At 51.3% G+C, this 25,104-nt stretch overlaps 1 protein-coding gene across 1 annotated transcript; it reads left to right on the plus strand.

Moving 5' to 3' along the window:
- The first annotated feature begins 1,351 nt into the window (after window positions 1–1,351).
- Window positions 1,352–24,469, plus strand: PNLDC1 (PARN like ribonuclease domain containing exonuclease 1). The gene is made up of 19 exons (XM_068985306.1): window positions 1,352–1,427; window positions 1,836–1,893; window positions 2,171–2,244; window positions 4,084–4,123; window positions 4,870–4,993; window positions 5,171–5,259; window positions 6,402–6,502; window positions 8,118–8,194; window positions 8,847–8,990; window positions 9,505–9,574; window positions 12,679–12,764; window positions 15,043–15,098; window positions 18,791–18,855; window positions 19,253–19,306; window positions 19,501–19,543; window positions 21,245–21,344; window positions 21,813–21,988; window positions 22,074–22,172; window positions 24,333–24,469. Exons 1-19 carry the CDS (start codon window positions 1,352–1,354, stop codon window positions 24,394–24,396), a joined length of 1,596 nt encoding a protein of 531 aa, XP_068841407.1. The 3' UTR covers window positions 24,397–24,469.
- Window positions 24,470–25,104: the final 635 nt, after the last annotated feature.

Here is a 25,104-nt window from a genome sequence, read left to right on the forward strand (position 1 = left end):
AAGTTTGACATTCTAAGAGGCCTTCAGAATGCAATGCTTAGTAGTTTCCCTTTTGATCTGTAGATATTACGGTAAAGACATTTATAGGTATATATTAATAGTTCTGGGCTTCCCTGGTGGTTCAGATGGTAAAGAATCTGCCTGCAATGCAGGAGACCTGGGTTTGAACCCTGGGTTGGGAAGACCCGCTGGAGAAGGGAATGGCAACACACTCCAGTATTGCCTGGAGATTCCCATGGGCAGAGGATCCTCGCAAGGTCCATGGAGTCAGTCGCAGAGAGTCAGGCACGACTGAGTGTCTTAACACCACCACCATGATGATTTTAATATTTTCTTCCCTCATCTTAAAGACCACAGTTCTAGAAGGCTGTTGAACGAGTCTAGAATTCAAGGGAGGACACAAGACCATGGATTGGGGTAGTGTGGCTTTGGAAATTGACAAAAACAGGGTTCACCTGTGAGTGGTAGTGGTTCAGTTGCTTAGTGGAGTCTGACTGCCACCCCGTGGGCTATATATAGCTGGACAGGCTCCTCTGTCCGTGGAATTTCCCAAGCAAGAATATTGGAATGGGTTGTGATTTCCTTCTCCAGGGGATCTTGGGCATCTAGAGATCAAACCCACCTCTCTGGCACTGACAGGTGGATTCTTTACCACTGCACCACCTGGTGGGGATTTTTTTCTACGAGGCATAGGATGTAGATCATCTCAGTATCAAGAATTCCTTCAGTCTGGGCAATTTTTGAGACTTGGTATAGCAGGTTTGATAAATGATGTTACAAAGGCAACAGCGATGCCAAGTAGGGAAAAGGGGGCGGGGAGGAGAGGAGGGTACAGGGCAGACGTATGTTAACAGTGATGGCCAAGGTGGGAAGAAGTGATTTAAAAACCAGAGGCGATGCGGGCCCCCATCCGCGCACCTTGGCTGCAGTACCTGCTTTATTGCAGTTCTTCAGGCGCTGTTGACTGGTCTATTTTTACTCTTTCGGACTCTACTTTGTCCTACCTTGCCTCTTAATATTCCAGGTCTACGTAAATGACATTCTCCTCTTATAGGGATTGCAAAGGAATTGCTGCGGAGCATAAACGACCTCTGATTGCTAGGGCGAGGGTCTAAGCGATTCTTAACCCTAGGGGATCAAATACAAGATGAAACACCTGTGGGCAGACAGGTGGCCGCGCCGCCCGCTGCACATCCGGGGCTGGTGGGCGCGCGCGGGGGCTGTGCGTTTCTTCACTCCCCCACCCGCTCTCCGAGAGCCCTTTAAGGCGCCGGCGCGGCGCTTGCGTGTAATAGCGAAGCGACACGTGGCCGCACTCACTGGGCGCCCTCCCCCGAGCTGCTGCGTGGCCATGGACATAGGCGCCGATGAGTTTGAGCAGAGCCTCCCTCTGCTGCAGGAGCTCGTCCTGGGCGCGGACTTCGTGGGTAAGGCCCCGGGATCTCAGGCTTTGGCGCTGGAGCCGGCTGGTTGGTGCGCCTGGGGAAGGTATGGTTCTCTAGCGGGACCGGGTGAGAGAGGTGAGGCCCAGCGGGGTGGTCTCCAGGCCGCAGGAGACTCAAGCAGGGCCCCTCGGAAGGACAGTGGGACTCCTCAAGTTTGGGCGGTGGGATGTTGGTCAGCACTTCACTCGTATCCCCCGTGTAGTCCAGGTGGAATGGGGTGGCCTGGTATCCTCGCTTTGGCTCCCTCTGTTTTTCTTTCTCGACCTCACCTGGCTTCTCGAGCGCCAAGAAGGTGAGCCAGTACTTTTGCCACCTGCAGCGTTCATAGCATGAAGAGCCTTGCAATAGTCTGTGCCTGGGGACTCTTGTCTTTTTTTGCCTCCCCTGCAGGTCTGGACATAGAATTCACGGGCCTTCGTTCTAACCTGTGTGGGCCCCAGCAGATCAGGTAAAGCTAAAGCTGCCTTAGAGCTGGGCTTGGAAAGCCTCTTCTGTGCCCTGGTTGGCCAGTGTTACTTATTAGCAGGCACCCTGTTGGCAGCCGGTGGGCAGGACAGCTTTTTGTGTGGGGGTTTGCGGACCTGGCTGGCTTTCCACAAAAGGCAGATTCCCTAGTTGTAACAAGGAAAGCGCTGCCCTGGTTGAGAGCTGCTAACCCAGCGTGGAGGCTGCTGCTTTGATAGCATCTCCTTGCCTCTGGACTGAGATGTCTGTTTTTTTCACAGTCTGTTTGACTTGCCATCAGAGTGGTATCTAAAGACCCGTCAGAGTATTCAGCAATTCACTGTCTGTCAGATCGGTGAGTTTAATCTTCAGCTGTTTGTTACGAGTTATTGAAAAAAAACTTTTTTTTAATTGTCTCTGTGTTTCCTACCGGTAAAACCTCTTTGGCGCCGTTCTTAGATACTGGCTATCATTTTGCATGCTCGTTTGGTTTTTGTCCATGTCGTGCCTGTGAGACTTAACTCTTCAGAATAAGCAGAAACTTGATCTCCATGCCGGAATCAACATTAAGGCACTGGGACCATCTTCAAGGGGAAAATGTGTATGTTTCCTTTAAGCAAAAATCATACATAGCAAGATCATACTAAAAATATGTTGTTCTGCATCTCCCCACCAGCGCCCCCCCCAACAAAGGGATTTAGAGCTCTTTCTAAATCAACTTATACAGACTTCTGGTTCAGTTAAAAAAATTTTTTTTTAAATTTTTTTAATTGGAGGAAATTAAATATTGCATCAGTGTCTGCCATACATCAACATGAATCAGCCATAGGTATACGAATGTCCCCTGCGTATTGAACCTCCCACCCCATCCCTGTAGGTTTTCACGGAGCACCTGATTTCCGCTCCCTGTATCATGCAGCAAATTTCCATCGGCTGTCTACTTTACATGTGGTAACTTATTTGTTTAGCACTCCTAACTGTGTATCTTTTGGCTCTGTCTCCTAATGATGAGTACTTTGGTTGCCATTTGTATGTGATGAAACAAGGTTTCGTTGACTGTCTTAGCTCTTATATATTCCTGTGCACTCCTGAGTGTATGTGTTTGGTGTACTTGTAAAGGACCAAAGTAAATATTTTAGGTTTTGTGGGTGATGATATGGTTTACCTATGAAGTTACAACAACTCAGTGCTGCCCTTGTTAATAGGGAATCAGCTGTAGTTAATATGTAAATAAATGAGCATGGCTGTATTTCAGTAAAACTTTGTTTAAAAAAAAAAAACAGGTCCTGAGCTATTTTACTGATTGCTGCTTTTCCTGTGAATGAGTAACACCTGTGTGTGTTTGCTGTCTGTCTGCTGTTTGCTTATTTACTTGTCCTTTGCTGTTTTCTTATTATTTTTGAATGCGCTGGATCTTTGTTGTGCTGGAGGGCCTTCTCTAGTTGCAGTGCCCTGGGCTGTTCTTTGTGCATCCCTTGGAGCATAGGATGCTCTTGTTGCAGAGCACAGACTTTTAGTTGCCCAAGGCGTGTGGAATCTTCCAAGACCAGGGACCAAACCCATGACCCCTGCATCGGCCCGCACTTTCTTATCCACTGTACCATGAGGGAAGTCGTGCTGTTTTTCTGCTGCGATATGTTTCTTAATTGTGAGGCCTCTTTGAAAGTATGGGAAACAGCACTTGAATACGTTCGTATTGTTTTCCCCCTTCTTCAAAGTCTTTTACTTTGTGATTTTTTAACAACACAAACATTTAAAAATTATTCATTGTATAAACCTTCATAGATTTTAGTGTTTCTTCTTGTTTTAAAACTATAAAAAGTGTCCTATAAAGCAACTATACTGCAATAAAAATTAATAAAAAACTAAAAAATAATAAAACTGTGTCAATATTCTGTGTTTGAACAGCCATTTACAATTATTTCAGGAATTTGTGTGAATTACAGTTCGACGGTTCTCCTGTTTTGACTCTTTCCCTTCCTCCCTTCATTCCTTTCTTCCTTCGTTTCTTTTTGAGAAGTTATCCTAAAGCCTGTGTAGTAACTTTGGGTGTAAAGAACTGACTCTTGATTTGATACTCAGAGCGGCAAGAACCCCATTCCAGTGCTAGAGGGGATGTGTTCAGAATGTTTTTTGAGTTAGCTTCCGGTAGCTTTTCTCTTGGTATTCATTCTGTCCACTGTTACTCTTCTAGGATTGTCTGTGTTCTCCAGTATTGAAGGCGAGTCGAACAAGTATGTATAAAGACCTTTGGCAAAACACCTGGCTCTCGCCTGTTTCTCTTCTCTACCTGTTCCCCCTTCAAATTCTGCTTCAGGCTCTGAACCCCTTTGGCCCTGGATGCCCCATAGTCTCTCCTGCTTCCGGGCCCTCCACCCCGCGTCCCCTGCAGATGCCGGCTGGTCCTTCAAGTCTCTCAAAGCAGCACCATCCCTGGGGGCCTCTCCCAACACCCGCAGACCTTCAGTGCCCCTTGCCACGCGTCCTTCCCTCCTGTGTATATCTTCAGGCTTGCAGTCAGCAGTGTTACAATGAGGGTGACGTAGCTCCTAGGCCCCAGTGGTCAGAAAGGATGTGAATGGCAGCCCCTCTCTCTCAGATGGGGGTCTGCCTTTTTTCACTGGCCCCCTGCACCAGCCATAGTACTTGAAACACAGCTGGCATTCAAATATAGCGAACCCTTGAAAAATGCAGGGTTTGAACTGCATGAGTCTGCTTATATTAAATACACACTGTGGTACTCTATGATCCACAGTGGAGTCTGTGGGTGCAGAGGGCCTGTGGCTAGACCCAGGGCGGGCTCTAAATTATATTCAGATTTCTGGCTGTAAGAACGGCTGGCGCCCCTAACCTCTGTGTTGTTCAGGGGTCAATTGGACTTCTCAAGGGCAAGGAGGAGCCCACTCGGAAGCCTGCTCTGTGAGCCAGAATTTTAAAAGTGTTTTCTGTCTTTTTCTCTATCTTTTGTTTTTGTTTCTAGGTATGTAGCTCATTCTTGTAACTTCTTCCTCTTCCCTACAACATTTGGGGTTTTGGACTCAGAGTTCTCTTTCCAGGCTTCCAGTGTTCAGTTTTTGAATCAGTATGGCTTCGACTATAACAAGGTATGGCCTGGGAGGAGGGGGCCCGGAAGGTTGAGGGGCCGGGTGTCCACCTGGTCCGAGTCTGCTTCCTGTCGCCCTTCTGACTTGGTCACGTACAAGCGGACGACAAAGGTTTCTTTCTCTCCTGTTGCACAGAGGATGCCACTGACTTGTTTCCTGGTCTCTCCCTGTCTTTAGTTTCTCAAAAATGGAATCCCCTATATGAACGAAGAACAGGAGAAGAAAATTAAGCACAACATCCTGACTGGGAACTGGAAAGTTCGCAGGTAAAGCCCGCTTCTCCGGGTGCTCTGTGGGGTTCTTTGTTGCTGGTGTGTTTCTTGCTTTGCTGGACATGGTGACCTCATACCGTCCACTTAAGCTGAGCTCAGCCACACATGACAGCCCAGAGTGCTGGCATGCCGTTCCTACGCCTGAGATCAGAAACCTCTCACTGCACAGCGTGGGATGAAGGGGCAAAAGAACTGACTCTTAATTTGGTCCTCAAAGAGGCAGGAACTCGAGGGGGAAATGGCTCTATGGGACTTCCTGTGAGAGCCTTAGGGTTTTTCAAGGCAAGTCACAGGTGACCTTGACCGTGTGGCCACGTGGCTCAGCTCGGGCACGCTGCCCCATGAGTTTGATCTGCTGTGCTCCCCCAGGGCAGGGTCTCTGCCTTTTCTCTTTGGCCTCCAGTGCCTGTTGTTGTGTGTTAACCCGGTCATGCTGTGGGGCTTGGGCCAGGACTGCTCAGTGGCCTTGTGCGCTGGAAGGAGCCGGCCACCAGGGCCCAGGTCTGCTGAGCGTTGTGTGGTTCTGAACCAGTCCTTTAAGCTCCTTGGGCTTTCGATTCTTTGCCTTTATTGGTGAGAGGGTTAAAATAGACAGCTTTTAATTCTGGAATGTTATGATTGTCTAGTCCAAATCATTATGTAACGTTGGAATTTTATCCTTGTTCTTGGTTTTATATAAAAATACCGCTTTGGAAGAGAAAAGCAACTTGAATTTTTAATCTTCTGTTATGTTCAAACGTTGGAGAAAAGGCTTTCCTTTTCTCCACATGACACAGTGTTCTTGTATTTCTAATGCAGGAGAAGATGTACTTACCAAAGTTCCTTTCTTTTCCGTTCTTCACCAGATGGTGCTTTTCCACCTCTGAGAGGGGTACTGAGGAGACAGACCTGATAGGGCCCCTTAGTGTTGGCTCTCTCCCAGCCCCTTCCCCCCATAGGCCTGTCAGCAGGAGGGGGACGTGCCCCTGTGGACGGACCCGAGGGTGGAGGCCAGGTGTTTGGTTTCCTCTTGCGACACAAGACTCGAAAAAGAAATGGTCTTTCTGGGGTCCGTTTTCTTGCCAGGATCACAGGGTGAACACGGCGCCTTCTGGATGCCCTCCCGCATTAGTGTTGTCTCCTATGCCCATTTTCAGCTCTCTGGACAAAGACCAGATCAAGGTGGTGATTGACGAGGTGACACGCTGGCTGGACCTGGCGGAGGAAGGGGACTGGATGACCCTCCCTGGTATCGCTGGTAGGCAGGGGGTGGCCCCCCAAGTGGGAGCTGGGAGCCGACACTGTCACCTGGGGGGAGCATCCCTCCCTTCTCCTCCGGTGGACCCTGGGCATCGGCTCAGCAGACATGTGGTCCCTGTGATTAGATGGAGCTCTGACCTTGAGTGGGAGGTTGGAAGGCTGTCTGCCTGTTCTGAATTTTAAGGTTGAGGAAGTCAGGTTCCACTCAGCACCATCCTTTTCATCCCAATCCTTAGTGCCCCTTGGACTCCTCCTTTATTTACTTTCGTTAATCTCTGAATGTTTCTCCCACAGTACAGTGTGGGATTGCTGCCCTACATTAGCAGTTCTTAGCCTTGGTCATTGGACCCCAGGGGTCTCTGAGACCCTTTCCACGGGGTCATGAGGTCAGAATGGTTATGAAAACATCGCTTGGCTGCTGCTTGCCGCCGTCCTTGTGCCATCTGCAGGGTGGTCCCGCAGCCCCTGTGAGTGATGCCCCTGGTGCCTCCACACAGGTGGGCATGGGAGCATCTGGCCACACAGCACTCATGTTCTTTGTTGCCACGTCCAGTTTAAAAAAAATTGTGACTTAAGAACCTTGTGAGTGAAATAATAATTCTTAGTTTTACTAAATTACAACATTTCATTGCTCATCTTTTACAACGTTCTGTGCATCAGTAGAAGTATGGAAGAAATAAATGTGCATGAAATATGGCTGCTGTTTCCTGAAGTACAGTGGTTACCTCGAGGAAAAGCGCTTGGGCAAGATTTTGTGTTGAGAGCTGAGTTAGCTGCCTTCTATTTTTCTAATTTTTTTTTTTTAAAGAAAGTAATTTTTTTTTCTCTTGGCCATGCTGTGAGGCTTGTAGGATCTTAGTCACCTGAGCAGGAATTGAACCTGAGCCCTTGGCATTGAGAGCAAGGAACCCTAATCACTGGACTGCCAGGGAATTCCCCGAAGAAATATAATTTTTACTTGAAGGAACTGACTGGTTATTTCGATGTGGGTATTTTCAGTCATCTTCTCAAGTGAAAAAAGTGAGCCTTGTTTTCAGGGAAACTAATCCCTAGTGTTTAGTAGAGATGAAATTTGAGCTTTCAGTCAGAAACTGAAATTTGAGACTTCATCTCTCACGATTAGCTCGACAGCTTTATGAGACCTTTCTGATGAGATCAGTGGCCACATGTACAAGGGTCTCTTGATGGGATCATATGATATGTGAGCCTTTGGAAGGTGGTGTGTATAACTCAGGAAACCAACGTTCCCCAGATAACCAGTGCATCGTGTCACACAATCATAGGCAAAAGTGTACGGGGTTTATTATTTTTCAAACCTTACAGTTTTTAGTTTCATGTGTATGGTTTTAATTTCTGACATGGTAGACATCAAGACCTGTAACCCACACACACAAAGGCTCTTTGGGGTCCTCCGTTTGAGAGTGGCCCTGAGATCAGAGACTCAGAGAAAGCTGCCCTGGTTCATGCCGGGCCGCCCTGTCACTCGGCCTAGGGACAGTGAAGAGCTGTCTTCCCACGTGCTCCCTCCATCTCTCTGCTGCTGCTGTCTGCTAGGCTTCTCCCCCTGCCAGGGTCTCTCGTGGTTCCGTGCAAGCCTTGATTCCTTGCTGCAGGCTTCCAGGCCTTCGAGGTCCAGCTCGTACTGAGGAAGGCCCTCCCTGAGATCTGGACGGTGCTGAGAGACCAAGGGGTGAGTTCCCACCTGAGGGGCCAGCCCCCATCATTTCTGTTTCGTGTGGCCGAATCTGGCCTCTAGTGAGAGGCTTCTCCCCCGACTCCTTCCCGTGTGGCCGAACCTGGCCTCTGTGAGAGGCTCTCCCCCGACTCCTTCCCGTGTGGCCGAACCTGGCCTCTGTGAGAGGCTCTCCCCCGACTCCTTCCCGTTCGACACGAGGGGCTACTTCTTTGACCCCATTCCCGGGATGCTCCGTGCCAAGTCCCTTCAGTCGTGTCCACCTCTTCACGACTGCATGGACCGTAGTCCGCCAGGCTCCTCTGTCCTTGGGATTCTCCAGGCAGGAATACTGGAGTGGGCTGCCATTTCCTCCTCCAGGGGATTTTCCTGACTCAGGGATGGAACCCGTGTCTCTTACGTCTCCTGCACTGGCAGGCGAGTTCTTCACCACCAGCGCCACCTGGGAACCCCAGAGAGGCCTCGGGGCATCTGCCTGGTGGCTCCGTGGTAAAGGGCCTGCCCAGCTGCCATCGCAGGAGATGGGTTTGATTCCCAATCCGGCAGGATCCCACATACCACGGTGGAGCCTAAACCAGTGTGCGCCACAGCAGTGGCGTCTGGGAGCATTCCCAGGATGTGGGAGCTTGTCTCCTCCTCTTGCTCTCAGGTGATTGTGAAGAAGGTGAGTACGCAGCACCGCTGGTATCTTGAGAACACCTCCTGTGACCGAGAGAGCTGCTGGAAGGAGAAGATCCTTCTCTCTGCGAGGGGCTTTTCTGTGTTTTTCCAGATGCTGGTGAAAGCCCGGAAGGTAGGGAGAGAATTCTCTTTCCTTGATCTTTTCGCAGTGTTTTGTATCTGACTGTAGAGACAGATGAGTCCTTCAACAGTAAACTCAGATTCCTTAAAATGAGTGGTTTCTTTTTGTTAGCTAACTCTGTGTATCTAATCTTGCTTTTACAAAGTCATGATAGACCAATTTGGGGAAAGACTGTCCCTGTGAAATATTACCATTCCCTTGCTCCTTTCGGGCACACAGGCATTTCAATACAAATGGACCTAAAACTGCTTGGGGACCGTGTGTGTTGCTTCACAGCTTAGATCCCAGTGTGGCTGGGGCCTCGAGTTGCTCTGACCCACTGGTTTGCCTTTCTAGCATTTAAGCAGTCAGGCTGCCTTTCATGGGAGTGGGGATCAAATTACCATGTCACCAGAATCCAGTGGGTTTTAAAGCTACACCCTTTGCCAGAGACAGCAGTTAGTCCACGGCGTTTGTTTTATTTTTAAAATTTCCTTTCTCTTACCTGTCTATTTCCTCCAAGTAGCCCTTAGTGGGACATAACATGATGATGGACCTGCTGCATCTCCACGAGAAGTTCTTCAGGCCTCTCCCAGGTAGGGCCGTCCTTCTCCTTCCTCTGACCTCAGCTTGCCATCGGGCAGGGGGATCGGCCCGGCTTTGTGCTCCTGAGGCAGCCCCTACAGGCATCGAGTTTCCAGAGAGGTTGGGCGCATCTGTGCCTGTTACTGTTTTCCTGGAACTAGGTGACTTTCTCGGAGAAGGCAATGGCGACCCACTTCAGTACTCTTGCCTGGAAAATCCCATGGACGGAGGAGCCTGGTAGGCTGCAGTCCATGGGGTCGCTGAGTCAGACACGACGGAGCGACTTCACTATTAATTTTCACTTTCATGCATTGGAGAAGGAAATGGCAACCCACTCCAGTGTTCTTGCCTAGAGAATCCCAGGGATGGGAGAGCCTAGTGGGCTGCTGTCTATGGGGTCATGCAGAGTTGGACACGACTGAAGCGACTCAGCAGCAGCAGCAGGTGACTTTCTCAGGGAGAAAAACTTATATTTGATTAATACTCCCCCCCGCATTACAGAAGTTGTTCAGTCTTATTGTAAAACTTAGTGAAATCAGAGATGTGCAGGGAAAACAAACTTAGCTTTAATCACAGCTGTAATTCTAACACTTTTTGCTTTTTCTTCTGTTTTGGCTTTTCCATGGGCTTCCCAAGTGTCACATCGGTAAAGAGCCTGCCAGCCAGTGCAGGAGATGTAAGAGACCTGGGTTTCATTGCCATGGACAGAGGGCCCTGGCAGGCTATAGTCCACAGGGTCGCAAAGAGTCGGTCGCACACACTCACATAATCTTAACACTTCTTGCTTTTTCCTTTGTTTTGGCTTTTACATATTTGACTACACGATGTATTTTATTCCGTTTGGCTTTTTTCCCACATACCCAAAGCATTTATTTGTGTCCTTAACCAGAGCTTCCCTGGTGGCTCAGAGGTTAAAGTGTCTGCCTGCAATGTGGGAGACCTGGGTTCGATCCCTGGGTCAGGAAGACCCCCTGGAGAAGGAAATGGCAACCCACTCCAGTATTCCTGCCTGGAGAATCCCATGGACAGAGGAGCCTGGTGGGCTACAGTCCACGGGGTCGCAAAGAGTCAGACACAACTGAGTGACTTCACTTTCACTTTTACCTGAAATATCTTTATGGGCTCCAAAATCACTGCAGATGGTGACTGCAGCCATGAAATTAAAAGACGCTTACTCCTTGGAAGAAAAGTTATGACTAACATAGATAGCATATTGAAAAGCAGAGACATTACTTTGCCAACAAAGGTCCGTTTAGTCAAGGCTGTGGTTTTTCCAGTGGTCATGTATGGATGCAAGAGTTGGACTGTGAAGAAAGCTGAGTGCCGAAGAATTGATGCTTTTGAACTGTGGTGTTGGAGAAGACTCTTGAGAGTCCCTTGGACTGCAAAGAGATCCAACCAGTCCATTCTAAAGGAGATCAGCCCTGGGTGTTCTTTGGAAGGAGTGATGCTAAAGCTGAAACTCCAGTACTTTGGCCACCTCATGAGAAGAGTTGACTCACTGGAAAAGACCCTGATGCTGGGAGGGATTGGGGGCAGGAGGAGAAGGGGACGTCAGAGGATGAGATGGCTGGATGGCATCACTGACTCGTTGGACATGAGTCTGAGTGAACTCCGGGAGTTGGTGATGGACAGGGAGGCCTGGCGTGCTGCAGTTCATGGGGTCGCAAAGAGTCGGACACGACTGAGCGACTGAACTGAACCTGAAATCATTTCAGTGGCCATACCGTAGTGTCTAATGGCTGTCCCGGTCTTTTCCATGATGGATGCCGTTGGACACACTGCAGTGTGATGGAGTGTTAGCAGCATGCATTCAAGAGTCACGCTTGAATCCTCATTCCATCCCTTGTTACACATGATCTTGAGCAAGTTACTTTAATGTAGCTGTTCTGTTTCCTTGTCTGTAAAATGAGGGTGATAATAGTATTAATATCAGAATTGGGGATTAAATGAACTGACAATGCACAGAGAACACTGTTGTTCAGTCGCTCAGTCATATCCCACTCTTTGCAACTCCGTGGGCTGTGGCACACCAGGCTTGCCTGTCCTCCACTATCTCCCAGAGTTTGCTCAAGCTCATGTCCATTGAGTCAATGATGCCATCCAACCATCTCATCCTCTGTCACCCCCTTCTCCCGCCCTCATTCTTTCCAGCATTTTAAGGTCTTTTCCAGTGAATCGGCTTTTCACATCAGGTGGCCAAGGTATTAGGAAACACTAGCGTAGCTGAAAAGGAGTGAACAGTTTCCCTAAGATTTTCCTAGGAAATGAATTAATAAAACACCTCAGTTTGAGCATCTTGAGAGATTTGGGGAAGAATTAAGGGTCAAATAATCACTCCCCCCAAACTAAGCAGACAGGCAAACAAACAAATTGCTGAAACGAAAGCTGTGGCAGAAAGGCCCCTGGAGGCGACCAGCTGGCCCCGTGGAGAGTGATGTGCAGGTGCTGGGGGTGATGAGTGGCCCAGGGTGGGGCAGGCGATCCTCTTACCTTGTGGGGGTCCAGAGTTAATGCCCCAAACTGGGAGACCACTGAGCAGTATAAGCTTTGTTTAGCAATGGTGGGAATACGCACCAAAGGAAAAAATTGAAGATCACTGCCTTCAGGGAATAGGAAATGGGAGGTTAGTGAGGAGAAGTGTGGGCAGAGAGATTTCAGTGTGTTGGTTTTGCAGTGAGCCTCTTTAAAGGTATGCGGTATAATTTTGACAAATATGCAAATTAATAGGTGATTTTTATCAAGACACTTACAATTTTTAACTTACTGGATTTTTCTCTGAACAGTTACTTACAGATTTCACATTTGTCTTTTCGGTAATATCTCTTTCTCCCTTTTGCCATTGACTACAACTTTGCAAACTGCATTAACTAAGGTTGGTCGTAGACAATAGTCTGAATTTAATGGAAAACTGTTCGACTTCTGCTGTAACAAAGGGTAATGTCGGGTTGGTTTAAGATTCAGAAATCCTTAATGATGAGGAGCAAAGATGTTTTCAATTCCTGTTTGGTTTTATTTGCTTTACTAACCAGTGTTGGTGACAAGCTAGATTGGAGAATTTCTTCCCATTTTTACCAGTGATCTCACTTCTGACTACCTCGGTCTTTCCCTTCAGAAAGCTACGATGAATTTAAGCTGAATATCCACAACCTATTTCCTGTTCTCATTGACACCAAGAATGTGACAAAGGATATCTGGAAGGTAATTAAACTCCTTTGGGGAAGGAACACTTCATTAGTCCCAGGAACATTTAGCTTTCTCACTGTTTTCAGAAATTGTTCCATGAACCCTTCTCTCACATTTTATAGCCAATATTGGTTTTTTTATTTGACTACCTGTGAGTAAACTCCAGTACTTTGGCCACCTCATGTGAAGAGTTGACTCATTGGAAAAGACTCTGATGCTGGGAGGGATTGGGGGCAGGAAGAGAAGGGGACGACAGAGGATGAGATGGCTGGATAGCATCACTGACTCGATGGACGTGAGTCTGAGTGAACTCCGGGAGTTGGTGATGGACAGGGAGGCCTGGCGTGCTGCAATCATGGGGTCGCAAAGAGTCAGACATGACTAAGGTTGGTCGTAGACAATAGTCTGAATTTAATGGAAAACTGTTTGACTTATGCTGTAACAAAGGGTAATGTCGGGTTGGTTTAAGATTCAGAAATCCTTAATGATGAGGACCAAGGATGTTTTCAATTCCTGTTTCGTTTTATTGCGATCATGGGGTCGCAAAGAGTCAGACACGAGTCGCAAAGAGTGACTGAACTGAACTGAGTTCAGTTGGCTTATGTGTGATCTTTTTTTCTTTCCCTCATTCAAGTTCTCATGCTTTGACTTATTGCTGTCTAGGTCAAGGGCTTATTTAGATGGGTCAACAGAACAACTTATTTTAGAGCTTGGTAGATACCTCATGCGTGTTTTCGATGTGCTTAAAAGTTGCCAGGGTTGGGGAGCAGGGACCCCACTTGAAAATTTTTACAGAGCATTCGGGTCAAGGAATTTCAACCCAGATAACAAAATCCCCTGAGAAGGTGAATAGTGATACCTGGGCAGCACCTTTAGCTCCTCTGGTGTGGAGGGGCTGGGAGCGGCGTTTCTCCAGCTGCCAGGTGACTTCTGTTGTGCAGCTGGGGTTGTGCACTGCCCATGGAGAAGAGAAGCACCAGCTAGTTAAGATCCTGCTTAAAAGTTAAACCGAGTGTTTTAAATAGAGCCTTACGCTGACGCCACAGAACTAGGACTGGGTTACTTGGTACACCTTTGCCCAGGGACACACTTAACTGCTCGTACCTATATTTGCAGCTCTGACAGTGTGCTGTGACGCTGCCCGTCTCTACGTAACCGAGTCAGAGGGCAAAGTGGGGAGGATGTGGGGGCTGATCTGAGGGACTGAAGATAAGGTGAACTCTAGGGACTTGGTGACCTGCCAGGTTCTTAGACAGCCCAGCGACCATGAGTCCTTGGCCACAGTCTGATGCCTTGGAGTCCTTAAACACTTGTCTTTGGTAAGAGTTGTGTTTGTGGCAAGTTTTTTTTTTTTTTTTTCTTTTTTTTTACTGGAGGACAACTGCTTTACAATATTGTGTTGGTATCCGCCATACATCAACATAAATCAGCCACAGGTATGCATGTCCCCTCCTCTTGAATCTTCTTTCCACCTCTTACCCCATCTCACCCCTCTAGGTTGTCAGAGGCCACTGGGTTGAGCCCCCTGGTCCACAGCAAACTCCCACTGGCTATCTGTTTTACACACGGTGATACATCTGTCTCCATGCTACTCTCCCAATCTGTTGTACCCTCTCCTTCCCACACTGTGTGCACCAGCTGTTTTCTCAGTCTGCATCTCCTTTGCTGCCCTGAGTGTAGGTTCATCAATACCATCCTTCTCGATTCCACGTGTATGTGCTAATATACAGTATTTGTCTTTCTCTTGCTGACTGACTTCACTCTGTGCAGTAGGCTCTAGATTCATCTACCTCCTTAGGACTGACTCATGCATTTCTTTTTTTATAGCTGAGTTAATATTCCATTGTATATATGTATGTGGCAGTGTTTTTCTAGGCTGGGTTATTGGGTCCCAAGCAGGTACACTAGGTACTCTGTCATCAGAATTAAGGAATAAGGACCAGGTGTGCGTGAAGAGAGAGGAGCGACAGGATGACCTAGAGTTTTCAAGGTCTTTTTAGTGGCCACTTGGTAGTACCTGAGGTGCTTGCATGCTCAGTCGTGTTCGACTCTTTGTGATCTTATGGACTGTAGCCCACCAGGCTCTTCTGTCCATGGGATTCTCCAGGCAAGAATACTGGAGTGTGGGTAGCCATATCCTTCTTCAGGGGATCTTCCCAAACCAGGGACTGAACCCTCGTTTCCCGCACTGTAGGCGGACTCTACCACTGAGCCACCTGGGAAGTCCATTAAGCAGAGAGAAAACAAAACCTCAACTGTCTTACTCTACCTCATTTGTTTTCCATAATTACAGGAACTCAATTTCCCAAGGGTTTCAAATCTCTCAGAAGTTTATGAAGTCCTGAACAGGTAAGGAGACTGTTTTCGGGGGGTGCTTAGAGAGCAGGGGTTCCCGGCTGGGCCAGTTTTGTTCCCCAGGGCACCTTTGGCAGCACCGAGACATTTTGGTTTGTTTCAGCTCAGGGCACTCCTGGCACCCCGTGAGCAGAGGCCAGGATGCATAGGAGGACCTTCAACACAAAGAATTCTCCAGTCCCAGATGTCACTGGTGCTGAGCTGAGGAACCCTGTTCTAGAGGGGAGAGGGCCTGGGGGGGAACTTAGAGCTGTTTGATTTCAGTTCAGTTGCTCAGTCGTGTCTGACTCTTTGCGACCCCATGAACCGTGGTGTTTTCTGTTGGTCAGGGTTTTATTTCTCCTGTGATCTGTTTGATTGTTGGAGTGATAAGCTCCATGGGAACAGGTTTTATTCTTCCTTTGCACTCTTTCTCTTGGGCCTAAACAGTGCGAGGCACAGTAGGTGCACATTAAACTCCTGAGCGACTGAGTGAACCTGGTACCTGGCCAGGTTCCTGACCTTCCCACAGGAATGGCAGTCCAGTTTTCCCTCATGCCTGGCCATACCGCGGACGTGTGCGGTGGGAACGTGTTGTCTGCAAGGAGGAGGAGTGGCTGGGGGCTGCTCTGCCGGCTCCTCCCTCCCCACCTGGTGTCTTTCCCCTTCCTTCACCAGCTCCCAGAGCTTGCTCAGCCCATGTCCATTGAGTCTGTGATGCCATCCAACCATCTCATCCTCAGTCATCCCCTTCTCCTCCTGCCCTCAATCTTTCCCAGTGTCAGGGTCTTTCCCAGTGAGTCAGTTCTTCACATCAGGTGGCCAGATTACTGGAGCTTCAGCTTCAGCATCAGTCCTTCCAATGAATATTCAGGACTGATTTCCTTTAGGATGGACTGGTTGGATCTCCTTGCAGTCCAAGGGACTCTCAAGAGTCTTCTCCAACACCACACCTCAAAAGCATTAATTCTTCAGCACCCAGCTTTCTTTATGATCCACCTCTCACATCCATACATGACTACTGGAAAAGCCATAGTTAACTAGACGGACCTTTGTCGGCCAAGTAATGTCTCTGCTTTTTAGTACGCTGCCTAGGTTTGGGGCACAGAGGGTGGCTGGGGGCAGTTGAAGTGGGACCTCTTAGGGAAGAACCAGTCTCTGTTGGTCACCGTCGTCCAGCCATGCCCATGAGTGCCTGGCCCGGTCCCCACTGGCGTCTTACGAGTTTCCAGGAGGAGCTCTTTCCTCTACTCACAGCATCAGTTACTTCTGACGTGACAGTCTCCTCTGGCCTCTTAGGCTTCATCTTTTTTTGCTTTCTCACACGGACCTCCTGGTCCTCGTGAAGCCAGAGGGGGGACTCTTTCAACGTCCCCTCCTCCCCTGCAGACGTTGTCTGCGGTGTTATCACCTTCAGCACCCTCTCTCCCATCACATCGGATCCCCTCCCGTGTCCTGCAGGGTAGGAAGGGCTGTCCTCCCACGGCTGCCCGCCCTCCTAGCCCCACCCCTTCCCTCCTCACCCTGCCCACCGCCCTCCTGGCCCCACCCCCGCCCTCCTTGGCCCCGCCCCCGGTCCCCTCGGCCCCGCCCCCACCGTCCTCACCCCAACAGCCTGCCATGTCCCAGCCCCTCCCTCTGTCGTCCTCAGCTTCAGCATCCCTTCTTCTAGCTTAGAAAGTATGACGCTGTCCTTGGTCCCCACCCCTCCACTACGGTCCTTGTCCTCGTTACAGCAAGTCTGTTCAGAGGCCCCCGCCCTCTGAGGCCAGTTGTCTTCTCTCCAGGGCACGCAGTTTCCCCATCCGGTGGGACGATGCACAGAGGCGTTTGGACCAGGGCGAGGGGGGGGCCTCGCTGGCGTCTGACACAGTGGGCCCCACTCCCCCTTCCCTTCTGTCAAGACCTTTCCTGCATCACTCTTATTTTCTCTTGAGGGTTTTCTTCTCTTCTCTGCGCGCTCCCCTGTCATCCCTTCATCTCTCGAGAGCCCCTCCGCAGCTCTCTTCTTCCTCCTAACCGTGCCCCAGGTTACCGAGTCCACCTCGTCAGCCTCAGCGACCACTTCTGTCCCACTGGGGCTCCAGACTCCAGCTTGCTGTCCTTTCTTGTTCCTGCCCCACAAGGCCTGCAGGCACCTTCTGCTTGGCCCCCCTGTCCCCTTGTCCGTCCGTCAAGCCTGCTGCTGTGTCTGCAGCAACTTTTGCCACCCCAGTGCCGGGCTGACGGCATCTTTGCAGGCGCTGAATCTAGACCTCTTGGGCTTAAACCCCAGCTTTGTGGCTCACTGGCTTTGTGCGTGACCTTGAGAGAACGGCTTAACCTCTGCGTGCCTCAGTGTTACCACCTGAAGAGAGGGAGTCATTGCACGGAATGCCCACACTGGCTCTGAGGGTTACACGAGCTCGCACGTGGGAGGGGAGCTGGGGCTGTGCCCTGCGTGTCATCCACACTTAGCGGGACGTCCACTGCCGGGGCAGCTCCACAGCCACCTTGTGCCCCAGGCACATGCTGCTTGGCAGATGAGGAAACTGGGCTTCACAGCTGCTAAGCGAATAGAGAGACGCCAGTAGATTTTGTTGGGAATCAAACGAAAGGAAGATTTCCCTGTTGAGTGCTGCCCTCGTTCACCCACGTGCCAGGACCGAGCCCTGGAACGTGTCCTGGAGCCGGACTTCCTGTACCTTCTAGTCTAGTCCTGTGAGTTTCACTCCCTGAATGTCCTACACTCTGTTTCTTTTTTGGCGTCCTCAAGAGTCGTTGCCTTCACTGAGGCCTTCACCTTTCGTTTCTGTGGTGTCGGGGGCCCCACCTGGTGGCTGGGTGCCCCTGACCTACTTTACTTCCTGTGCTGAGTGATCACCACTGCAGTGATCTTCTACGCCATGAATTCGACTGGACCCTGTCTCTGGCCTGTCTTCTGTGGTTCCTGATGCCCCCACGCATCACCCGAGCTCTTTCCCGACCCCCTGCTTTCACTGCGGGCTGCGGCCACACTCAACGTCTCGGCGTCATGGGTCAGGGCCCGCCCTTTCTTTCGCGTCACCGCCTGCTCTTCTCTCGGCCCCAACACCTGATGCTGTCTGCTCTCCACTCAGCCCCACCGAGTTCCTGGGGCTCAAGGCTCTCCTGTAAGACCAGCACCTTGGGCACTGCATTCCTAGGGTGCGCTGGACAGTAAGGCGCCGAGGGCAGAGCTGGCCTGGAGTTGGTCCTGGCGCCTTGGCTGGGGTCACATGTCTGATAGATGCTCAGAAGGATGCAGGTGCAGCTTCTCGGTCGCTGTTCTTTCATCTGTCCTGTTGCTGGGTTACCGAGACCCATCTGCCCATGCCTAGATCCCTGGTTTTTGTTTGCTTAAATTTTACTTTCTATTAGAAGCACAGTTTGTTGTGATTTAAAAGGAGTCCTGGTACTTACTGTGTGTGTGTGCACAGTCATGTCTGACTCATTATGACCCCATGGACTGTAGCCCACGAGGCTCCTCCGTCCATGGGATTCTCCAGGCAAGAATACTGGAGTGGGTTGCCATTTCTTTCTCCAGGGGATCTTCCCGACCCAGGGACTGAACCCATGTGTCTATGTCTCCTGCACCAGCAGGCAGGTTCTTTCCCAACTTCTCCCCCTAGTCCCAGTACAGAGGGCACTTTTGGTTAACTCGAGAGGGTGAGGGGAGCACACAGAGGGACCATTTTCTTCTCTCGTAGTGACTTGAACCCCACCAAGAACTCCGGGCCGGTGATCATTCACGCCAGCAGGTGTGAGAAGTATGGTAGGTCCCCTTGGCCGGGCTCCCACGTGGTCGGCACGGCTTTGAGATGCTGGCGCTCAGGCCGGTCCCCACGCGGAAGTGGCGGGGGGGGTCTGGGTGGGGCTTCTCCGGTGCCCTGTCCACGTTGTGGCCCCTCCCTCGAAAGGAGCAGTCCCGGGGGCCATGGCTCTGTCGGGAAGCCCTGTGCTTCCTGCTTCTGTGGGCGCTCTTGCCACCGTGTGTGTGGGGGTATCTAGGTCAGGGTGGCGTGAGGCTGGGACAAGGGTCATGGTCTCTGGAGGAATAGCCGTGCGTGGGTTGTGTGTGCACGGCCGACGTGGGTGTGGGCCTGGGGGCGTGCCCTCTCCCAGGCTGCGTTGTAACCGCTGTCCCTCGTGCTTCTGGGGAAACTCTGCAGTGGAGACCAAGTACCCCCATGAAGCCGCGTACGACGCCTTCCTGTGCGGGTCAGGTGAGCACCGCCGCCCCCTTCCAAAGTTGGGGGGCCTTGTGTCATCTTTGCAATAATCCCTCACCATCCCTGGGCTCCCCGCCATTTACTTCCAGGTGGGCGGCCCCTTGGAAGTAAAGCCTGACTTTGTGTATCACGTAAGGTGGGCGGGCGCGCCTTGGTGTGTGTCACGTTGCTAGCTTCTTCTCTTCCAGTTCTGTTGAAAGTGGCGCACCTGCTCCTGTGGAAGGTACACAGGTGAGTGTTGCTCTCATCCCGTGACTGGTCCATGGTCGGGGATAAGCCGGGGCCTCGGGGCTCTCACGCTCTCCCAGAGGAGGAGGACACGTGTTGTGTAAACGACACGTTCATGAGCGGCGGGCAGCTCGCCTCCATGGGCGGCCTTTCCCCTCGACCCCTGGGCTGGCCCCTGCCCTCCTGCCTCTTGTCCCGGCCTTGGGAAAAGCCCCTGTCAGGCCAGGCCATGGGTGAGGCTCGGGTTCCAGCCCCTGCCCCAGGGCTCCTAGCACTGTGTGCCTGCTCCATCGATTACCCTCCTATTTCCTCATACCGTGTGAATCACAGTGAGCTGAGAAAACAGCCGATCCGGGGGACAGATAATCCATGCCTGGTTCACAGTCAGGCTGCAGGAGAGGCCAGGGACTTGGGATAAGGCACCTGCAGGGGAGGTCCTTAAAACCCCAAACTGGAATCAGAGCTGCGTGTTCTCAGGGCCTCAGCCTCCCGGACGCCTGCAGGGCTCGGCTCATGGGCACCAGCTGCACACGTGTGCCTCATGCTCAGCAGCACCACCCTTGCCGCACACGTGTGCTTGGTAGGATAGAGCACACCCAGGGCAGGAGCCAAACAAAGTTGTGTTCTCTGGGGCTGACCTAAACGTTTTCAGACTGTACCCTGTTCATCTGGGTACTCCCTGCACTTGTCCATTTTGGTAGAGAGTACCATAACTGGCAGCAGCTGGTGGTGCGGAGGTTAAAGCGTCTGCCTGCAATGTGGGAGACCTGGGTTTGATCCCTGGGTTGGGAAGATCCCCTGGAGAAGGAAATGGCAACCCACTCCAGTATTCTTGCCTGGAGAATCCCATGGACGGAGGAGCTTGGTGGGCTACAGTCACGGGGTCGCAAAGAGTCGGACACGACTGAGCGACTTCACTTTCACCATACTGGCAACCCACTCCAGTATTCTCACCTGGAGAATCCCATGGGCAGAGGAGCCTGGCGTGCCATGGTCCATAGGGTCGCAGAGAGCTGGACACGACTGAAGCGGCTAAGCACGCATGCACTATACATAAAATAGCCCGTGACATGCCGATGTGAGGTTTGTAGCTTAAGTGAGACGTTGATAGCTTAAGAAATCCACCCCCTCCCTGCCCCCATCTCTGTCTTCCCTGCACCCTGACAGCGGGGAGCAGTGGAGCCTTTTGGTGCCCTGGTACCTGGGCCTTGCTTCCTTCATTTCTTTTACTCCTTACCACCTAACCACCCTCCTTGGTGTAGAGGGGTTCTGTGGCAGCCCAGGCCTGCCTGACCCCACGACCCCCTTTCTCAGGCGTGTGGTGGGGGCTGGTGATGGAACCAGGCCGTGGGGGGGGAGGGACAGCCCTTTGGACAAAGTGGGGGGTGATGCCCTCTTGAGGGGCGACAGAGGGGACCTGCCTCTCATTCTCTGACCTGTGGCTGGTGTTCGTCAGCCCAGAGGTGTTCACCGAAGTGTCGCCTGCAGATGCTGACCCCTGGATGCTCCCCCTGGCCTGGGGCTATGCTGAGAGCTTGCTGGTCATTGGGGGAACGTCCAGCAACAGAAGCCCTAGGGCTTACGAGGAGGGGTAGGAGGGTGGTGTCGGGCAGCGCCTTCCCACTGTCCCCAGGCCCCAGCTGCGGCTGAGGGCCAGGCACGGCGCCAGCAGGCTGAGTGCCGCAGCGTTTTCCGCCCTCGCAGCGCTGTTCCCATCCCCGAGCCCAGCTTCCCGCTCTACCTGGACGTCCTGGCGCCCTATGTGAACCAGGTGAATCTTATCCGAGCCGGGGTCCCCAAAATCGTAAGTAGACTTCACTCTGCTCTTTGTAGGGGAGGGAGACAGGCTCGTGCTAGGATGCAGCATGCTCCTCTGGGCTCTCTTTAGGGCTTCTGACAGCAGCAGCCAGACTCAGAGTCGAGAAGGGTGCTCACGCTGAGCCTGTTATTTTTTTTTCTCGTGTTTCCCTGCTAGAAGCAAGGTGACCTCGCTTGTTCCTTCTTTCTCTCCCACCACCACCACCCCCGGCAGACAGGCCCTTTCCTAGTTTCTCTTTCAGGATGTTCAAGCTGGGTGGGTGGTCAGTCCATAGGAGCTGTGGGAAATCTCTTCTCCTCCCTGCCTTCTAGAACAAGCTGGGTGGGTAGTCCTTCCTTCAGTAGGAGCTGTGGGAAATCTCTTCTCCTCCCTGCCTTCTAGAACAAGCTGGGTGGGTGGTCCTTCCCTAGGAGCTGTGGGAAATCTCTTCTGCTTCTCCTCCCTGTCTTCTAGAACTTTGCGGGCCCAGACTCCCCTAGCATCCGCCCCCCCATCCTCATCCTCACCGTCAGGAAGTGGCCAGGGGTCAGCGAGCAGCAGGTCTACCGCGAGTTTCAGAACTTCTGCAAATTCGACGTCAGGAGGCTCACTCAGAGCCAGTTCCTGCTCTTGACCAATAAGTTCAAGGAGTAGGTGCCTGGGCTCTCGGCCCGCCCCAGCCCCCAGGGAGCAGGCCCGGCCCCCATGTCCCTGACCGCGCCCTTCCCTTGGCAGCACTCGGAGCATCCTGAAGGAGTACAAGTGCCACCCGACACTGCGGATCTCCCTGTACCGCTACTGGAGACACTCCCCGAACGTCAACTGCCTGCTACAGTAAGTGGCCGGCACGGAGCCTGCCTCACGGGGCTGGTGATCCCCAATGAGTCGACACAGGTTGCTGGCTGGGGTGTGTCGTGAAGGAGTCGTAGACGAGCACGGTGGACCTCTTTGTGACCCCCATGGACTATAGCCCACCAGCTGCCTCTGTCCATGGGATTTTCCAGCCAAGGGCACTGGAGTGGGTTGCCATTTCCTTCTCCAGGGGATCTTCCCGACCCAGGGATCGAACTCAGGTCTCCTGCATTGCAGGCAGATGCTTTACCATCGGAGCCACTAGGGAAGCCCCTCCTGTAGGGAATAGCAGATAATTGCTCAAGCATCTGCAATGCAGTGGCAAGCCACTCCAGTATTCTTGCCTAGAGAATCCTCTGGGCAGAGAAGCCTGGTGGGCTGCTGTCCATGGGGTCGCACAGAGTCGGACATGACTAAAGCGACTTAACATGCATGTATGCATTGGAGAAGGAAGTGTCAACCCACTCCAGTATTCTTGCCTGGAGAATCCCAGGGACGGAGGAGCCTGGTGGGCTGCCATCTATGGGATCGTACAGAGTCCTACACGACTGAAGCGACTTAGCAGCAGCAGTAGCAGTCCTAGGTTCCAGGGCTTCGTTGGTGAATGAAACCCAAGCCCCTGTTCTCGTGGAGCTCAAGATTTAGTGGGAGGCAGCAGACAATGAGCAGATGAATCGCGTGGTCTGGTAGATGATGGAAGAGAAATGAGCAGGGTCAGGAGGCAGGAGGGGTGGCCTGAGGGGAGGTTGCTCTTCGAAGGGGAAGGTGGGGGCCCTCGTGGAAGACTGGCGAGGAGGGGAAGGGAGTGAGCCAAGCCCACGGACAGTGGAGGGACCAGCGTCCGTCCAGGCAGAGGGGGTGGCGGGGAGGGGGGCCCTTGAGTGGGGTCTCCTAGTGTTGTCGAGGGGTAGCGAGAAGCCACTGAGACAGGGCGGAAGGAGCAGGAGGCGAGGCCGCAAAGGCTGGCAGGTCCCGATGGAGCAGAGGGCGCTGGGTGAGGACCTGGGGAAGCTGGGTCTCCATCGACAGTCCTGGCAGAGCAGTGGTGCATTGCTCCTCACTAAGACAGTGGGGGACACAGGACAGGAGTCTTCAGGAAGCCAGGCCACCAGGACACATGGTTCCGTTGCAGCTTGGGCCCCTTGGTGACAGAGGAGTGATGGGAGTGGTGGAAGTGGGAGCCGACAGACAGGAGCAAGGTCAAGTTTAAATCCAGGGTGTGGTGCCCGAGCAACTGGGAAGATGGGACTGCTCTTAACTGAGCTTCAAAGGTTTCAGATTCCTGTTAGGGGCCAGATCCACTGAAAACCACGTCGTCGTCGTCTAGTTGGCATAAAAACTCCTGTGTCAACCGCATGGTGATGGTGGTGGTGGAGTCGCTCAGTCGTCTCCGACTCTTGCGACCCCATAGACTGTAGCCTTCCAGGCTCTTCTGCCCATGGGATTTTCCAGGCAAGAATACTGCCGTGGATTGACATTCCCTTCTCCATGCAAGCCGCACCGTCGGCGTATAAGTAGTTCTTTGTTATAATCCCAAGAAACTATTCGCTGTGGCTTGTGTATGCATTGATACTACTTGTTGTTTGTTTATAAATTAAACCTTTCTTATTTTGAAATAAGATGTCTTTTTTTGTAGATGTCATAGATGTCGTATGAAAAAGATATCATATTTGTAGATGTTCCTTTTGAGCATCTACACATATGAAATTAAAGATACGTTAAATAATATAACCATGGGAAAATAATATAATCTGAAGAGATGGAAGCCTGGGCAAATGTTTCGATAATAGGCAATGAAACTAGCAAAACAGGCAAGATATTTTGTTGACGACTAAGTTTAAATGAAATCTTCACACAAAGTCCGATTAAAATAAATGCTGAAAATTCTGGAGAGAGAAAAAATGCTTGGCTGCTCAGCAGCCCCTTTGCCTTTCTTCCTCCAACGTAAGCCACCAGGGAAGATGCCCTCTGTGTCCCAGGGCCGTTCCAGCCTTGAGAGAACGTGGGCGGCGGAGGCGCACATGGCATCTGGGCAGCGAAGGTGGGAGGGGAGAGGGGGCGGAGCCCGCGCCGGCCTCTCCCGCCGGGCCGGCCGGGGCCTCTGCGCGGGCCAGGCCGCTGAGCCGGGTCCTTGTCTTGCAGAGTCTGCGGTGTCATTACCACCTGGGCCTTCATCGCGTTTCTCCTGGGAGGAGCTGGCCCCTGAGGGCAGCGAGGCCGCCTGCAGCTCCGTGCTGTCTGCACGCGACCCCCTGTTTGTTTGCCTCACATCATCCGTGCAGATGGATCGGTACCGTCCTCACAGGGAACTGTGTTCTGTTTTCAACATGAAAAAGTCTGTAAATATTATCACCTGTAAGTGCTTTCTTTGTGGCCCAAACGTTTCTTTCTATAAATGACTGAGGAGAAGTCATGTCTCCTGGGCGTTTAAGCTCACGTTCCAGAATGTCTTCTGAACAGACAGCTAGGCATCCAGCGGAGCTGGCCCCTGAGCGAGCCAAAGGCTCTGTTATCTCTGGGAGAGAAATCATTAGCCAATCAGTTAACAGGGATTTAGGCCTAAGAAATAGCCTCAGTTTTAGTAAAGGGGAAAAGTAAAGCCAAGTGTCCACTGCACAGGTGTTGGTCTGTTTTTATTTGGGGTTTTGCTTTGGGTTTTTTTTTGTTTGTTTGCTGGGTCAAAAATAGCTTTTACTGAGGAGAAAAGACTCCAGCCTACAAATGTGCTACTTGTAGTTAAAATTTTATGTTTAAGTTGCAGAATATAGTATTTCATAGGTTAGAAAAGAGAACAGTTAATATCAGAATCATGGAAAATACCATGTAGAATAAGTAAACAGGACATCGTATCATCAGATTTGTGTAGTTCAGCTCTAGCGAGTGGAAAGGCAGGTTGATTTTCCTTCTCATTCAT

This window comes from Capricornis sumatraensis, chromosome 13 (assembly GCF_032405125.1).
Source record: "Capricornis sumatraensis isolate serow.1 chromosome 13, serow.2, whole genome shotgun sequence".
In the NCBI taxonomy this organism is placed as follows: domain Eukaryota; kingdom Metazoa; phylum Chordata; class Mammalia; order Artiodactyla; family Bovidae; genus Capricornis; species Capricornis sumatraensis.

Coding starts and splice junctions, on each gene's coding strand:
- PNLDC1 (XM_068985306.1), top strand. CDS start 1,352: ATGGACATAGGCGCCGATGAGTTTGAGCAGAGCCTCCCTCTGCTGCAG. Junction 4,994..5,170: donor ATGGCTTCGACTATAACAAG/GTATGGCCTGGG, acceptor CCCTGTCTTTAG/TTTCTCAAAAATGGAATCCC. Junction 12,765..15,042: donor TGACAAAGGATATCTGGAAG/GTAATTAAACTC, acceptor CCATAATTACAG/GAACTCAATTTCCCAAGGGT.